Below are 19,201 nucleotides of genomic sequence, written 5' to 3' on the forward strand. Positions count from 1 at the left end.
CTACAGAGAGAAAAGGGGGGTGTTCGGAAGGGCATATATTTATTGAAAAAGTCATGTCAGGATCAATACAGTTCTCTGAAAGATCAACGATTGAAATTACTGGTCAATTTTTTCTATACCAAATACTCATACAGCAGTCTCTAGTCAACAAAGGATTTCCAAACACCAGACAATGGTTACCTTATTTAAAACGTTTATGTAATATACCTAATTCCCAGGACAGCTAAGGTTTGTCCCTTGCAGTTCATTTTAGTGGGACCTGCTCTTCTAGGACTAGGGACTTCCAAAGTCATTTCGTGTAGTCCCACGATTCTTTATTCTAATGGTTCCCTATTAGCCTTAAAAAATTAATACACTCCTAATCACCTAATTTACTTTCAAAGAGGACTCTGGACATTGGAGAGAACAGAGCATATTAAAAATTACAATTTTCCCATCTCCTTATATAAACATTTATTTAAATAAATTTTCCCCAGCATAAAATTTTTAATGCAGAACAGGTTGGCAATAGAAAAGCTATCAGAAGTTCCTGCCTTCTAACTGCTCTCTCTTCTCTCTCCTTGCTCCAGTCCATCTCCCATACAGTTTGCACATTTCCTGCCCATACCACATCCTTAGTCAAGTGACAGGCATCTCCAAAACTCTCATTGCTATAATATATTGCCCACAAAACTCCATCCAAACGTTTTGGCCTGAGACTTTGAGTTTTCTATACCCTGGTTGCAATTTCCATTTTCCAACTGCTTTGTTTACTGTGTCTCAATATAAGCCACGTTCTTCAGCCAGATTGGACCACTCACTGGCTGTGAATGGCCCAGCCCACTTGCTCCATCCTCTGGGTCTATCTCCTGGGAGAACCACACCCAGAAGGCCCGTCTGACCTACCTCCATCTACGTATTCTTCAGGAAGAACTTTAGGTTCTACCTGCTCCACAACGCCTTCCATTTCTTTTACTTATCCCTCCTCTGAACTCCTATAACACTTACTGCCATTTGGTGTTATTATCTATAAATTGCTTTGTACACTTTGTTAATTGCACTGTCTGGTTCATCTCCTTAGGTTGTCCCTGGGTCCTCTCAAACAGCAACTCAGTGCCTTGTGCTCAGTAGAGTAAATAGCCACTAATGTGCTCAACAATGTCAGGGGCCTCTCAGTTCTCACGGTAGCTGTTCCTCCATATCCTAAAGTAAGAATCAGTAGCTGAACTCAAGTTTACAAATGATTGGAACTGTCAGCCTCTGCCATCCCCAGAATCCTCTCCAAGGGTGGGCACTAGTGCCTCCCATTTGCCTTCTTCCCAAGTCAGTCATGACTACAACTGGCATTACTGGCAATGGGCTCACTCCCTAGAGTTGGTGGGGTATCTCATCAGTGTCAAGCCTAGGCTGTCTGGGCTTCCACTTCTCATTGCCCCTAAAATGTATGCAGTCTCTACAACTAGTTTTTGCCCTGAATTCCAGCATTGTTTTGGCTTTTGCCCTGCTCTTGACAGTTTAGCCTTCCTAGGGTACAGACTTTGGAACTCAGTGTCTAGTCTTTAGCTAACGTCATGTGCAAAACAGAAGGGATCACCAGCTATACTTGAGCACTGTCATTGATTTGCTGACCTCCCTCCCCCCGACATACACCAAACTTGATAACTGAAACATCAATGCTGTCCCAGACTGAATGTGCCTATTCATGCTATGATCTAAACAGTTGGCCACACCTCCTCCCTGTGCAGGGACAAGCCACACAGACAGGCCAACCCCTCCAGCGTGCATCCAACCAGATCCTAGCTTTCTCACCTTCCCACTCGCCCAGTGACAACCCAGAATGCCTTCCAAGCCCTTCAGAGCTGTGACGGATAGCTGCTACAAGCAAATCCCTTCATGGTTCTTCTAAATAGGGAAAAGTGGATCAAGAAATGTATAATAACCCACTAGCCTGTAAAATCCTCTCTCCAGATAATAAGCTGTTTGAGGACAGTGTTTGTCTTATTCAGTTGTGTGTATGTGTGTGTGTGTGTATGTGTGTGTGTTCTGAACACCTGACCATTAGTAGACACCCTAACATATCTGCTGGATGAATGGTTGGATGACCCCAAATGCAGAATGGCTCCTTCATCATTATCCAAATTCCGTGCTGCTTTCCTAATTTATCTCTTTTTGAGATTTGAGTTCTAAAACGAGGAGGAAAAATTCCAACTCCTGGGGCAACTTATTTACTTTGGGGTTAATCTCCCTCAATGTTTGTGGCTGGAGCTGATGGCCAAGGGTCTCTACAGCAAAAGGCATGGGATAATGTGGACAATAGGGAGACAGTCTTTGGAGAGATTGGGAAATACATTTTGCTATCTTAAGCTGAAGAGTGCCACATGCATATGAGGTCTGTTACCATGACCCCAATCTTCACTAATAGGAAGTTCTAAGTTTGTTCAGAAATTGAAAAAGTGTTATTAGAAAATTCCACTTAAATACACAAATATTTACAACATGTTTCATAGGAGGCAGTGGAGTGAGTTCCCAGACAACAAACAAATGTCTCCCCAAAAGAGCTCTTACTTTGCTGTCAAAGGACAAGAGCCTTCTTAAGCCTGGAATGAAGAACCCCTGGTTTTGGCCAGTGGTTCTGTGACTCTGAAGGAAGTTTCACTCACCAGTACAGTACCCCACAAGGTTGAGGAACTGCTCTTCTTTACAGTTGGTCCTGCAGTTCCCACCAGTAAGAGTGACATGAGGGTGACAGGAGATGCAATCATATTCCGATGGGCCATGGCACTGCCTACAGGTGGGGTGGCATTCTAGGGGAAAAACAAGAACCAGGATTGGCATTAGCAATTCAGCATGTAAATACATCAAGTATTTAATGCACTCCACAGATTGCATAAAGAGTGGAACTCAAACTTTTGAAGATTCCCAAGCAAGCTTGGCACATGCTTAGGCCTGACCAAGAGAATGCATTTTTGGGTGTCAATGAAAATGCCATCTGTGAACAGAACATGGAATCTAGAACCATATAAATCAGAGTGATTGACTGCACATTCCAGAGGGGCCAGCATCACCATCCCCATCCATGTAAAACCGAATTCAGATCAAAGGGACAAAAGCAGAAAAGTGAGTGGTAAGACTCCCCCTCCCTAAAATACCATGATTTAAAGAGAGCAAGGCAGAGAGAAGACGGAGACATTTTGCTCCTCAGAAATTCCTGGCAGGCAAAGGGGGGACCCTTACACAGCAAGGGCCATTAAACCTTCTCACTAGAGTCCAATGCCACAATGTGATGCCTGTTTTAGTAGCAATACTTAATTAACATACAAAGAACAGAAAAGGTCTTCTTTCTGGAGGTTATCATGAGCTGTATTTGAAGTTCAATTCCTCAGACAAAATTATGATAAAACTATGTTTTGGCCAGAAAAACTACCAAATTAACAAGAGACACTCCACTGGAAAAATAACAAGTGAGTCACAGTAGGTGAGGGCAATAAAGATAAGGATGGCAAAGAATGAAAGCGGGTTGCAGCTGCGGCTACATTTGCACTGCCAGGGCAGGCAGCGGGAGCAAGTGGATGGAAGGAGGAGATAGAAGGATGTCACTGCCAAGGACGAGGCAGTCTAAGCATGTCTAATTCCAAGAGGAGGGGAGGTGAAGGGCAGGAGCTGGGTAGAACTTGCTGGAACTGATGACAAAGAATTCCCTTCTGGCACAGAGCTGGAGGAAAGCAAAGACACAGATTTTGAGTAAAGTCAATTGCTTCTCACTACTTCTGGCAAGACTCCAAGAGACGATAAGGATAGATAGATAGATAGATAGATAGATAGATAGATAGATAGATAGATAGATAGATAGATAGATGATAGATAGATAGTTATAGATAGATATAGATAGATATAGATAGATATAGATAGATATATATATGCAAGCAAGAAAATGAACTACTGATTAGGAGGCGAGCATTAACTATCACTTTTTCTACATTCCTGAGGCCCTTAACTTTGAAAACACCCATCCAAAAGATACTCGCATTCTCAGGATGACTCTCACCTCTGTTTCTCCTCCCTGCCAGAATATTTCCAGTGACCTGGTTGCCCTGCCATTTGTGGTACCATCCGTTTTCTGGCTTTGAGCGGGCAAAGGCATAGACAGAGGAGAGTTGGTGCTACTTAGACTTTTCTCCCTCAAACAATTTTACACACACACACACGTAAACCAACTCGGCTAGGTTGAAAGCTCATATGGATAGACAACAGTTTTAACTCCAATGATAAAGAAACCAGGAAAACTTCCCTGAACTAGACAGAATGTTTAAAGGAAAGCAACCCCTCAGGGGCCTAGAGAGATTAAAAAGGTATTTGGAAAAAGAAAATTCCAGAAGAAATATCATATTGATCTTCAATTGTCTAAATCTGTGTTCGCATTAAATTTCCTTTTTGGAGTTTGAGGCTAGATGAATCTACCAATTATTACATAAATTTATTTTTAAAATATTTTATAAATTTACTACACATTTTCTGACTCTAGAAATACAGGTCATACAATTTTATAAGATTGGGCTTTTTCCTATAAGCTGGCCTCAAGAGTCTATTTTGAAAAATAAAATAGTAATCATGATAAATGTGTTTTGTCTTTTTTTTTTTCTGTAGATACACGAAAACAGTGCTACAATAAGGTGCTTAGATTTTAGTATTTTGTCAATTCCAATAAAACCCTGCACTAATCTCAACTAGTAATTTCTAGGACCCCAGTCACTGGAAGATATAAAACTGCTCTTAAAAACATATTGGACTGACCTGTCCAAAAAAAAAAAAAAATACCTCTCTCTCCTTTTCTTTATTAGGCTGTAGCCAGGGAAAGTGAGGCTGAGAACTGCAGAAGTCACGCCAAACACTGACTGATCCTACACAAAATGCATCGGAACCTGTGTACTTTGTCTCCATGATGACTACCATCAAATCCATCCCTCGTTGTAAGCATAGGGTAAAGCTGATTCTCATTTTTCACTTCTTCCATGCCTTCTTATTAGAAGAATAGAATTTCTCTTGTTCTTACTCCTACAAGTTCAAAACAAGGATTTACAGCCCAACCTTAGTCCCCTGGTATGACAAGATTTCTAATTACAGTGTCTGGCTGCATTATGAAGACAAAATATGGGCATAGGGAATATGTTCCAGCATGTTACAGACTCACCTGTACAACTGCCTTCCTGGTTAAAGTGTCCATCTGGGCACTGAGAGAGGCATTGCCCATCCAACAGCACATGGGAAAGCCGGCAGGCCGTGCAATTATGAGGGCTCTTCCCTGCACACCCGAAACAGGATTGGTGGCAAGCTGGGAGAACGATAAAGCAGAGGAGACAATCAGGAAAGCCACCATATGACAAGTGCAATAGTTCTGTCTCTCCCGTTAAGAGTCCTAGGTTAGAACACGCTCTGCACATTCACTTGATTTTCCCAAGGACACATCACATGCTTCTTTCTAAAGGCCGTGTCCTGCAAAGCAAACATCTGTGGAACCCAGATTAAGTAAGGCATAAATGCCACAAAACAGAAATAACCATTCGCAGAGTCATACATTTCTTTCTTTCCAAGTTCTCATTCTCAGCGAATGTCAAATAAAGAACAGGAAGCCATAAAACAGATCTTCTTCCCCTCGGACAGCTCTTCTACCATCACTAGACAATGGGCTGCTTATCAGCCTGCTCAGATTAAAGAGAAAGGTTATGGAAGCTTTACGTATTGATTGCGTAAAGGTTTAGATGGTGCCTGCTTTCTGAGGCAGACTGGACATACACAAGTGAGAAGAATTGTCCAACACTTTGAGCTGCTGGAACCAGCTGCATCAACAGACTCACAAGCAAGTAACTGGGATACAATGACTGGGAGACGGAGTACAGCACAGAGAATAAATAAGAACATCACATTCTAACCCTGTGTGACCTTGATTAAGCTATGTAATTTCTCAAGACTCCTACTTCCTCATGTATGAGAATAAAAACTATACATACTGCATGTGAGGTTGTGGACACTCATTGGGTTGATGCATGTAAAGTTCTTTGGATAGTACTAAACACATAGGAAGGCTTTAACAAATCTTAGCTATAATTATTACCATTAAATGCTATGTTACAAGTACCCTCCGGTGTAAAAAAGAAATGCGGAAGCAAAGAGAAAGAAAATATCTGTTTGCCTACATCAGACTTTTAAGAATAAAGGGGATATTTGTACCATTCCCCAAGGGTGGCCAGCGTATTAATCATGCTTTTTTATATTCAGTATTTCTGATAGTCTGACATCAGAGGCCCTGGTGATCTTCGAGAGACTGCCCCTCCCAGGGCTAGCCAATTTCTAGAGACAGTAAATGACGAGGCTGTGTGTGCGCCTGTCATATGCTAACTAAGCAGTCCAAAATTCATACGCCCATCACCTCCTCTATTGCAGCTCATACTCAGGTCTACTCTCCCCCTGCTCTAATCACTCCAGTGCCAGGTATCAGACACTACACCCCAGAGCCCACTGAAGTTACTCAAACTAGCCAGTCCTAAGGCTGTTTCCCTGCCTTGCTCGTTCTTTCCCACAGAAACCAAAATAAAGGTTCTTGCCCACGTTTTCCCCTCACTCCCTCCTGACTGACCCTATGTGGCCCCTCTATGGAGTGATGTGCCCCCTTCTCTTCGGAACTGTGACTAATAAACTATCTTTTCAATAGCAATCATCTCCTAATCTGTTGGTCTCACCATACCTGAATGAAAATAAAACCTACATCTTGAAACCTGAATTTGCTTCTAATCATTCATTCATTTGTTGTTAAGCATCAAGGAAGTCTAAGTGCTTGGGATACAATAGTGGGTAAGACAAAGACCTGGTTCTTACCCAGGTGGATGCCCCCATGCATTTCAGGCCACCTTCTGTCTAGGGGACAAGACCCACGGACTATAGGGACACCACTCTGAGTCTCCTCGTTGCCTCCCCCACAACCTTATGAAACACCCAGAAGACTGACAGACCAGCAGCTTGGAAGAACCGGATGTGATATTACACCACTGAGGCCTCCATTTCCACCAACTGTCCAATACAAATGTAACATACAATCTTTGATACACCTGCGGCTGATCCAAGCCAGGATGACTTGATCCAGCAGTACTAGCTATTACAATATTAAACTACTGATATGTGGGTGGTATATGCCAGCTGTCCTAAGTCTTCTAGTGCCCCCTGCAGCCGTGGCCCCATACTAGCCCCCTGCCTAATCCATAACCCAGCATCGAAAGGTTTACCACCTGTACCAGGAGGCCTCAGGACCCCACTCCTTACCTAAGGCCACTGCCCACTCCTGCTGGGCAATACTCTTGCCTTTCTGTTTGATAAACAGTTTAATTATCATCCCTGAATACACTATAGAGCTTTATACCTATTCAACAATATTTATTACTATATGAAAAACAGAGCTAGAGCCCCAATTTTTAAAATAAGTTCTTTTCTAGTTGGCTCTATCAGCACAAGTCACAATTAGGAATTTTTCCCAAGTATTTTCAGAATCACTGTGAAAATATTTCCTCTTAAAAAAAAAAAAAGAACAGGTAAAAGTGTTTAAGCAAATATTATCAAAGAAGGGTACACATTAGCTCATTATTGAAGACACGTTTAACACAAAATGAAACAGCATGGAGTGGAAAGCCAGGTGGCAATATTTCAAAACCAGCTAAATTATATTGTCAACACAAAGCTTTCCAGGATGATCTGGGGAAGCAACTAGAAGCAATACAATATTTTCTACTTAAATATACCTATGATGATACCAATATGTTTATATTAGACTTCACAAGATGGCTAAAATCCCTAGCTCTTCCTGTTATATCTCCCTAATAAATAGGAAATCAAAGCATATCATTGTGGAATTGAAAACTAGGGAAAGATAAATTAATGCATTATGAGCACATAGTGTATTTTATTTCATTCGATTTGGTCACAAAGTCAATGTAATAACCTGACTCAATGTGAATAAAGATATTATTGAATTATATAAACAAAGGAAGAGAACAAATAAGTTGAAAGGCTGATGGGCCAAGAATTCCAGGACAAAGTCACCCACTAGATTTCAGAAATACTCCTCAATGAACCTCACTTGGCAGACTTCAGAATTGCCGTCAGTGGAAATGTTTAAGAACCAAGTAGACAATGAGCTAGTTCGTTGCCATGAGGTAAAGAGAAAAGGAGACATTGAGTGACCATTCTTTCAAAGTGTTTTTCTCTATAATGCACTATTTCTGCAAGCATGGGCATTTGCACCGGTGTCTTTAAACAACCTTATGAAACTTCAATTCTGCACTGGTTTTGGAAACGTCTATCCTGTCGCAGTGACTTTTATGAGGCTTGATCATTCCATGGAAGCTGATTTCATAGCAGGAGCTCTGGTCTGAAGCCTAAGATCTTTCAAGGAAGACTGACTCCATTACAGGGCATCTATGGAAGAGATTTGAAAAAAGTTCTATGAATAATTTCTCCACATAGTACTACATTTTCAGAGAGCGGCTTTCCAGTTGATGGCTATGTACGTATATTCCTGAAGAAGCACAACTGAGCTGTTTAAGCACTACAAGTGTCAACACTAAAAGTGTCCCTTGATGGTGGTAAAGTCCAGTTGGTCTGACTCCAGTAAAAAATTTACATTGAAACATATTTGCTCATTCTATTTTCCATTTAAATTTCAGACAATGAATACTACTACTTCATTTTTCTTTTTAATGATATAAAGAGTGGTCTGGCATCTCTACTCTCATATCATATAAAATATCCTGACTTTTCATGTCAAAAACAATTTTTGAGGTAGGTTTCTTTCAAATTCTGATGTAAATATTAAAATCCTCTAGGACATACAGTTGAAGTACAGTCAAAACGGATGAAAATTGAAATGTGTGAAATCAAATAAAATTGATCTCTCCCTTTCTGTCCTGCTCCTCTTCTTTCTTCTCTTTTTCCTTCTTCTTTTTTTTTTTTTTTTTTTTTTAATGAACATGATTAACCTACTCCCTCCCCAAAACACACTAGATTGGGAACACTTTAAGAGTGAAAATTACATCTTTTCCGTCTCTGTGATTCCTCGGTACTTATTATTGTCCCTGTCCCCATTATGTCCGAAGTTCTCAATAAATGAATTTCTGCTGACTGGATGGGTGGGTAGGTAGGTGACATGGTGGGTGGATAGGTAGATGGAAACACTGGCAGCACACTCTTCTAATTTTCCTCTCTTTGATCATTCCTTGTTAGCCTTTCTCTGTTTACATCATGAATATTGGAGCTTCCCAAAATTGCAACCTCTGCCCTTTTTCTTCTCACTCTTGGGCAAACTTATCCGTAGCTTTAATGATGAGTCCCAGATTTATGTATACAGCTCTGACTTTTACCCTGAACTCCAATCACATAAATCTAACTCCCTGGGGGATATCTCTACATAGTGTTCCATCGGTATCTCATACTTCTTATTTCTAAAATACTACTCATTAGCTCTTCCAAGCTCATTCCATACCTCCTTAGTGTAAATTATGACATCACATGCCTTCTTTTTTTTTTTTACTGTCTTGCTTTATAGCCCCGCCATTCACCAAGTCACTCATGCTGAAAACCCTAGACTTCTTCTTTTCATTCAACACAACACATCCAAGATATACTGACTTTTACTTCTTAAACCTCTGTTACATCCATCTCACTTTAACGCTCCCCCCCAAGCTCCTTAGTGTAGACCTTCAACATTACTCATGATGTGGATGAGTGCAGCAGCTCCCTAACCAGCCCCACTCAGTTTCTCTCCATTTACCTGCCATATAACCACCAGATAGATCTTTATAAAATGCTAATTAACCAAATCATTCCCTTACTTAAGATCTTTTAATGGTTCTCCAATACCAATAGTGTCAACTCTGAACTCCTTAGCACAGTACATAAAGCACTTCATGACATGACTCACCTACCATGTTTCCCTGAAAATAAGACCTAGCCAAACCATCAGCTTTAATGAGTCTTTTGGAGCAAAAATTAATATAAGACCCGGTATTATATTATATTAATTATATTATATAAGACCTTGTCTTATGTTAAAATAAGACCTAGCTGGACAATCAGCTCTAATGCATCTTTTGGAGCAAAAATTAATATAAGACCAGGTCTTATTTTATTATAATATAAGACCTGGTCTTATCTAACATAAGACCCAGTCTTATATTAATTTTTGCTCCAAAAGACGCATTAGAGCTGATTGTCCGGCTAGGTTTTATTTTCGAGGAAACATGGTATGTCTCTGGTATAATTCACCATTTTGGAATTTACATTGCTGGAATACCAAATACACTGTACTTCTCCAAATAACCATGACTTTGTATTTGCTGTTTCTAGGCCTAGAATGCCCTTTCCCACCTTCTTCCCTGGTGAACTCCCATTAATCCTTCAACAGCCTGATGATGTAAAGTTTTCCCTCTGCACATCTTTCCTCACACACTCTCCCCCAGATAGAGTCAGTCTCCTTTGTTTGGATTTCTTCTGCACCTTGTGCCTATTACCATTGCAGCATGTATCATGTTCTTTTAATTACTTGTTCAGATGTCAGTCGGCCCGACTTGAGCACACTTTCCTTAAGGCATATCTTTTTTATCTTTCTATCCCCAAAGCCTAGCACACCCATGCTATAAAAAGCAAGGAGGAGAAAGTGAAGAAAATTGAACATTACCAAAAAGCATGCATTTGTATAGCTCATGTCAGTACTCTAAGGACTATATTAAAGAGTATTGCTTAATATAGAAGTCATGTCTTTTACTCAATGAATGCAAGGGAATCCCAACCTCATAAATAGTAACATACTCTTAAGCTGAGCAGGCAGACTCCTGCCCATTTATTTCTTTAATTAAAACTCTTTGCCTTAAGACATTTGGTGAATCTTAGCTACAACTAAATAGAACAAAATACTCACAATATACTTTATTTCTTCCCATTCATCTAAAACGAGTTAATTAATTGACCAAAATAATATGTGAATTTCTTATTAAAAAAACAAAATCAGTATTCCCATTCAAGATGGCGGGCAACATAGCAGGCTCCCGAACTCACTTCCTCTCATGGAACACACCAATCTACAGCTACACATAGACAATTTCCTCTGAAAGAAATACAGAAACTAGGTGAGCAACTCCTACATAACAGGCAAAGGAGAAAAAAAAATGGTATCAGAACACATAGGAAAGGCTGAGGCAGTCTTACCATAAACTGCCCCACCTCACCCCAGAAGAGCAACATACAATCAGGAGGGAACTCACAACTCCCAGCTCTTCCCTGAGGAGTAAAGTGTTTGAACCCCATATCTACTGCCCCAACATTTAAGACTTCGACCTGAGGGATGGGACCCCAAAACTCTAGCTCTGAAAGATCAATTAGACTATAGTAAACAAAGAAACAGTTCTGAATGGCAGCAAAAACTTGTGGTAGTTATTCCCCCAAGGCTCTGAGCAGAGACAGCAGTCAGACAGGCCCAGCCCCTAGTCTTTCCTTAAAAGAGACATCTGCATATCTTAAAAGCTGCAGCCTGAAGGTCAGGTTTCTAATTTAACCAGACTGTGTGTGATCCTCTTCTGAGACCTGGGAGGCTCCAGAATACTACATTCACAAGGTCTCTCTTCTGCTCCGGCTCACTGGTGTCTCCCTGGAAAGAGCTTGTGACATGTCTGATGCCTGGTCTTTGCAGCTGCCACCCAGGGAACACACCCTTGACAGCCTGGCTCTGCTGGCCAGTGGGGCTTGAGTTCGTGGGTCCAACAGGGCTAGCAAACAGAGAAACAATTCTTTTTTTTTTTGTAGTTTTCTTTTTTTTTTTTAAATTTATTTTTTAAATTTATTTGGGTGACAATTGTTAGTAAAATTACATAGATTTCAGATGTACAATTCTGTATTACATCATCTATAAATCCCATTGTGTGTTCACCACCCAGAGTCAGTTCTCCTTCCATCACCATATATTTGATCCCCCTTACCCTCATCTCCCACCCCCCACCCCCCTTACCCTCTGGTAACCACTAAACTATTGTCTGTGTTTATGAGTTTCTGATATGTGGTATATAAACCAAAAACAACAAAAGAACAAGACAAACAAATGAGAAACAGAAACAGAAACAGAGAAACAATTCTTAATCGGTTATTCTCCCAGAGCTCAGTGCAGAGAGGATGGACAGGAACACCCATCTCTCAATGTTCCACCCCCCAAAGAGGTATTTTTAGAAACTTTAAAAGCTGCTGCCTGAAGATCAGGCTTCCAATCAGCCTTCACCTAGGTGCTGCCTGAGATCCTCCTCCCCTTTGGGACACTGACAGATCTTAGCACATCATCAACTACAGGGAGCCACTAAGAACAAAGAAAGCTGCTTGGACAATCACAAAGGTTTGAGACAACCCAGAGCTAAGGAGGCTCTATGATAAGGTTCAGAGAACAGACTAGTGATTGGGCACTGGGCAGGGTGTGAGGAAAATGGGTGAAGGTGATCCCAAGGTATAAATTTCCAGTTACCAAATAAATAAGTCCTGGGATGTAATATATGGCATGGTAACTATAGATAACAATACTGTATTGTATATGTGAAAGTTGCTAAGTAAGTAAATCTTGAAAGTTCTCAACACACACGTCAAAAAAATTGTAGCTATGTAGGGTAATAAATGTTAACTAAACTTATTGTGGTGATCATTTCCCAACATACATCAAATCATTATGCTGTACACCTTATACTAAGACAGTGTTATGTCAATTATATTTCCATGAAACTGGAAAAACATATAAAAATTGATATCAAACTTGTATTAATTTTGTCTCATTTTACTCCCTGCAGTAAGACCTAGCCTAAGGAGGCAACACTTATCTTCAAGACTGAAAAAGAAGGCTTAGAAAAATTGAGTTGCTAAAATGTCCCTGATGTTGACCTGACCAAAGCTCCATGATTATTCAAGTGTAATGAAAAGGCTCCTGGTGTAGGACGGGGGACCACTGTGATGTTTATTACCTCTGCATTCTTTTTTAAAGCAGTGTTTTTACTGACATAATACATTAGCAAATTGTAAGTAAAATTCATTATTGTAGTACAAAGTTCATTTTCAACATAAAACTTGTACTTTCTTCAAAATTGTATCATCTCGAACCTCTTGCTGAACTGCGTGAGAATTGAAAGAATCCATCATTAATTTGCCATGGAATCGGGGCAATTATGGGGAAAAATTAATCATCCTGACCATGTTCATATCCCTTCCTGATCACCACTGCCAAATGGTTGGCATGGTGATTGAACTGCATCATTAATTGAGATGGCTGGGCCTGAAATTTAATTGTGAAGCTCTAGTGTGAAATGAAGAACAAGGCGTCTGGGCTTGGAAATAAGAAAATATTTCCTAAGCAATTATGTCCTATATTAGATTCTAGGACCTCCACCCACCGCCCATTGCTAAATTATTCTTTTTTTTTTTAATTTTATTTTATTAAATTTATTGGGGTGACAATTGTTAGTAAAATTACATAGATTTCAGGTGTACAATTCTGTATTACATCATCTATAAATTAATTCCTTCTAAGCCTCACTTTCTTCATCTATAAAATGGGAGTAAATTTAAACTCACGGGAGTGCCAATAAAATTCTTGGTTGTAGTAATTTGTAAACTATAAAGTGATATATACATATATATATATATACACACTATATATAGCATATATAGTATATATATAGTATTTATATATTTATATATATGTGTGTGTGTATATATATACATATATATGTATATATATATATATATATATATATATATATATATATATATATATAGTGTTTGTGTGGTGTGTATAAATAACTATAAGAATCTATGCCAAGAGATTAAAAGAGATTATCTCAAGATAGAAGGCTCATAAGTGGGATTTACAAGTAAAATAAAGAATATCAAATTAAATTTGAATTTCAGGTAAACAATGAATAATATTTTAGAATATCTCAGGCATATTTGGGACGTACTTATACTAAAAAAATCATTTGGTTATTTGCAAAGTTTTTATTTCCTAATTCTATGCTTTTATTTGCTAAATCTAGATAACCTAGTCATAGACTTTTTTTCTTAGCTGTATTTTTTAAACTTTCTATAATATGTATAGTGCATGCAGTGAGAAGCAATAAAAATTGGAATTTTTTTTCTAAACTGCTTTAGTTAGAAAGAAGTATACCACTAATAAAGTGATGTGCTTATCCTTCTTTCATGAGAGGCTTTCCTTACGCAAACTGTGGTCCATGGACCAGGAGCAGCCCCCTCACCTGGGAGCATGTCAGAGACGCAGACACTCAGACCCCACCCCAGACTTATTGAATCTCAATCCCCATCTTAACAAGATTCTCAGAAGAGTCCTATGAGAAACTCTGCTCTAGAGACCTCAACTGAAAGCTTAGCCTTCAAAACAAATTTCGTTTAAAAGAGAAAAAAATTCTCAACAGGTGTGGAAGGAGAATCTGAGACACAGTTGAGCAACCTACCCTGATGGTGGGAACAGCAGTAGGAGAGAAGAGAGGCCTCCCAGTGATGGGAGCTCCAGGTCCTATGTCTTGTCCTTCCACGCTGGGCTGCCATGTGCGTAGGGCTGCACAGTCACTAAACGACTCCTGGGCGGCACCAGTTAGACTAATGATCATGAGCGTGGTGCCCCTGGAGTTGTACAGCAGCACAGCCCCCACCCAGCTCTACCCTGGAGACCTCATCTAGACCCACATGAACTCAGAAAAGATGGAAAGCTAGTGGGGGACGACGAATGAAAGAGATGTTGTTTTGGAGGGCTTGGTTTTTTATTTGTAATTTGTTTTGTTTTATTTGGGCAAGGGGGCTGATGGGTATTTCTTGGACTTTGTTGCCTTTTTTTTTTAACTTGAATATGTCAATGCTAGTGAACAATTAGTTAAACAGGTGAGATCAACTCTAGATCAAATTATTAAAATCCTTCTTTTAATGACTCTTAAATGTTAATATTTAATAGACATGCATAATTTTGGTCAACTACCAAATACCTCCAAATTGTCTTATAATTAGAAACAGATTCTTGTTTGTACCAGCCATTCTAGCCAAACTTTGGAAACACAGAATCCATATGAAAAAGAAGCATAATGTCAAAGCTCCATCTTCTGAAGTATCCAAATTCATTTCTGAGAATGGGCCAAAATCACAGGACCACACATGCAGGTGACCGTCCACATCTCACCAGAGCACGTCTGCTTTGGAGCACACCTCAGCCCACCCCTCCATTTCCCCAGTTACCGTATGTGGGCGTCACAGCACAGGTCACTAGCCAAGAGTGTGCCATGGCTTTTGTTACTGTTGTTGTTATTCATTTATTTTTTTATCATCTGTTTCTGTCACTAGAATATAAATTCCATGAGAGCAGGAATTTCATCTGACATTCCTGAGTATATTCCCAGGGCCTAGACAATGCCTGACACCCAGGAGACACCCCATAAACATTTGTAGAAGAGATGAATAAAGATAAACTGCCCTTCAGCTACTAATAAACAGTGTTCTCTTTGGTCACTATTTGTTAACTTGATACTTTCTCATTCTTCAATCACAGACTTGGATTTTAGCCAAATATCTTGAATATATTTTTGCTTCATTGTCCACTAGATAATTCCTGGGTTTGTCTTGTAGCTCAGAATAAAAACTTTTATAATAACTCTGACACCATTTCAGACTCTAAGTAAACTACTTCTTCTTATAAGGCATCTGCTTCTCACTTGCATTAGCTGCAATAATATTCTAATCACTCTATGCTGCAGTCTCAGAGAAAAAAAGAGGGGAGAGTTCCAGAAGACAGTTTTCTCTTCTTTCTAGAAAAGCACTTGAGAGCAAAGGTTCTATAAAATAAATTCTCAATGGCACGCACACACACAGACTCCAACCTTTTTAAATGTTCTGCAAAGAGGCAAGGGTATTTTGGGGAATATGTGAGGAGAGCCCAGTGCAATCTCCCAGCATTCCCAGGCCTAATTTCATAGACAACCCTTGGGCAGAATCGAAAATGGAACAGATTGTGGGAAGGCAGAAAGGTTTCCAGAGACACAGAATGAGTGACAGGAAATACATCAATCAACACACTTAATACTCAGGTAGGGTTTGAAACAATTGGTGGCTGCTCTCAGTTTCCCAGTGGAATCTTGGGCAACTCAATTAACCTCTTTCTGCCATATTCTCATCACTTATAAATTGAGTACAAAAATCTATCTAGCACAGATTGCACAGGGATTTGGTAATAAATGTGAGTAGACAGCTATATATGTGATACCTAATAATAATATTATGTTGACTAGCATGAAATCACACGGCTATAAGAACTCAAGAGGTCAACCCAGTCCTTTCCTAGGGGACCACAATTAAACCATTCGAGAGGGATTAAATTCTAATCATTTTCAAAAAAGTTACAGGGATTCCCAGAAAACACCCCCTATTCAAGGATGGTTTCTTAAGTTTAAGCTGTCTTAGTCCTGCAGCCTTCGTATGCTGTGCTTCTGCCCCTTCAGCAACCATAATACAGTAGCACCCTCGTTTGGAATGTGGATATTCTCCACTCTGTGCTGGTTACATGACTTTGAGCAAGTTACAGCCTTCACTTCCTCAAGATTCAGTGTCCTCTGCTCTAGTTGCCACACTGCCATAGGTCAGCATCAGGACTAAGTGAAAAAGCAAGGCAGGCACTTTTCACAGTGCCTGGCTCATGGTGTGTATCAAAGCAACACTAGCATCATTTTCTGGCTGAATAACCCTGGTGACTCTAATTTTTGTTTACAACGCAACTTTAAAAACAATAATCATTTCTTTTTTAATATAGTGCTCAAAATTGTAGAAAGAAGCTACCTATGCTGAATAGCCTGGGAAGATTTCTTCCTGCTTTCTCCTGGGATCAGAGGGGCAGGCTATGTGATGCACGCCTCTGGAAGACACTGGGACTCTCAGCAGCAACAAGATTCCATATGTCACAAGCGATTATGGAAATGGAGCCAGGGGAGTTAAAGGGACCACAGAGAATTTGGGCAACGTACACATAGGCAGAAACCAAGATATCTAGAGAGTAGTGATTCTTCCCCAATTGTTGGGAATAATGTAAACTCCCTGGGGCCTGGTGCTGCCCAGGAAGTGGGAAGTTACCCCTAAAGTATTCCTAAACACCTGAGTATATAGAATAAGATTTATACCAATTGAGCCTGGGAGCCTTACAATTTACCAGGCACTGTCACAATCCTAATCTCCTTTGTTCCTGGCAAAAAGCCTGTGTGAAAGAGAATCACCCCTATTCTAATGCAGTGAATGCAAAGTCTCAGAAAATTTAAGTGTCTGGCCTGGGGTCTCTGTATTCCAATTCTGCATACTTCCTACTATTCCATATAACTCATTGTAGTTAAAATCTTTTAACCTAAACTTCAAATCCAGCATTTCCATGTGAGGTCGTATCTCAATGTAAAATGGAAGCCACTTTAATAAGTGGACCTGAAGGATACAAAACTGAATCCACAGCACGCTTACAGTTATGTTGTAAAAATAAAAACTCAAGGCTATGCATAGAAAAAAACCTCAGATATATTATAGCAAAATGATAAAGGCAATTAATTGGCTTTAGGTGGTAGGTGGTGAGCAGATTATTTTTCTACATTCAAAATTTCCTTTAATGAACACATGTTATATATACAATGAGAAATATCAGTAATGAAATTTCTTTTTCAGGTAGCTGGAGAGTAAAATAATACACCCAACAGCAAGGCAGCTTCTTTTAAGAGTAGAGAGAGGCCTGCTTCCCTTACCTCCCAATAAATTATATATATATACACACATATACATATATATATATATATATATATATATATATATATATATATATATTCCCCCTTCATCTCCTCAACCACTCACAGATGACCTTGCTATTAAGTCAAATTACCCAGGATGGCATCAATTTTCTATAGATGATATGCCAAGGCAATGGCAGGAATCACTGCTAAATTTTGACAGAAGTCCAGATTTTGCCCTGAAGGGACCAATTCATATTCAGAGTTGCAAATGGGAAAAAATAATAAATGGAAGTGTCCAATGAGCACTGGGTCTTGCTTAGCTATTCATACTGGTCTCTGAAGGAATTCCTGTTTGGAACTCCTGAAAGCATGACTTTGGGGACACCTCTTTCAGATCATCTATTATTCATAAAGGGAAGGAGGACATCAGTGGGGGCCACTCTTTTGCATGTAGGTCTTCTGTCCCATCCACAAGCATCCTAGAACCACTGTCATGTGAAAAGAAAGGTCTTCCTGGCTGTGGTCCCACCTTACAGGATCTCTCAAGAGGTAAGTCTGAAAGCTACCTAACATTTCCTTAAAGCATGCTTACCTTCACATAGCCCAGTGCTCTCCATGTAAAATTGGGCTCTACACTGGGACAGACACTTTCCAGCAGTGATGGTTGCCCCAGACAGCTGCTCAACTTGCAGTCCTTCCTCTGGCTTCTTACACTGGGTACAGTGAGAGCGCTCTGGACCCACACAAGTCAGACAAGAGGAATGACAGGCTGCCGAGAGGAATAAAATACAGAGAATAATCCAAGGATCATATACATGTTGCAACCAAGGGGAGCCCCTCATTAAATCAAAACCATTAGAAAAGTTCACCAAATACATTCTTTCCAAATGTTGTTTTTCTAGTGTTCTATACAAAGCATGGGTGGTAATAGTAATATTGATGAGGAGCAAAATAAAGGTGATGTTAACTGGTCCCATTTCTCAGGTCCTCTAAGGGCTGCCTGGCTAGAACATGAAAAAAACACAAAACCAAACTGAGCAATCTTGACTTGGTTCACCAGAGAAACACATTCACTGAATGATGATTTAACATCATGTCCTCAGTTTTTACTGAAGATTTTTAAGAAATATTCATATAAAAGCCATCACTGCATTTTTTGCAAAAATGGTCATTGCGTTATTGTCCATTTTGTCATCTATTGCCCACTATATAGGGGTCCAGGTAACAAATTCCTCATAGAATTTATGTGAGGAAAGGCTGCTTTTCTAATCAAGGAAGAAGCCTCTTTTGAGTGGCAATAAGAATTTCGCAATCCATCAGTTTGTTTCCCCTGGCTACCGGTTTAAATCAGAGCCAAATAGAGAACTTGAATTATCTCATGCCCACATTTTGATAGTTAACTT

General features: G+C 39.8%; 1 protein-coding gene across 2 annotated transcripts in view; it reads right to left on the bottom strand.

Annotated features, from left to right (window-relative positions):
- Window positions 1–19,201, bottom strand: part of FRAS1 (Fraser extracellular matrix complex subunit 1) — a 423,789-nt gene that overhangs the window by 180,192 nt on the left and 224,396 nt on the right. For both annotated transcript variants that reach the window (XM_019720206.2, XM_074324419.1), the window contains 3 exons: window positions 18,391–18,567; window positions 5,168–5,308; window positions 2,640–2,783 (listed from right to left, as the gene is read on the bottom strand). In XM_019720206.2, the coding sequence (XP_019575765.2) occupies window positions 2,640–2,783; window positions 5,168–5,308; window positions 18,391–18,567 (462 nt within the window). The remainder of the gene's footprint in view (window positions 1–2,639; window positions 2,784–5,167; window positions 5,309–18,390; window positions 18,568–19,201) is intronic.

Source organism: Rhinolophus sinicus, linkage group LG02, assembly GCF_036562045.2.
Source record: "Rhinolophus sinicus isolate RSC01 linkage group LG02, ASM3656204v1, whole genome shotgun sequence".
Classification (NCBI taxonomy): domain Eukaryota; kingdom Metazoa; phylum Chordata; class Mammalia; order Chiroptera; family Rhinolophidae; genus Rhinolophus; species Rhinolophus sinicus.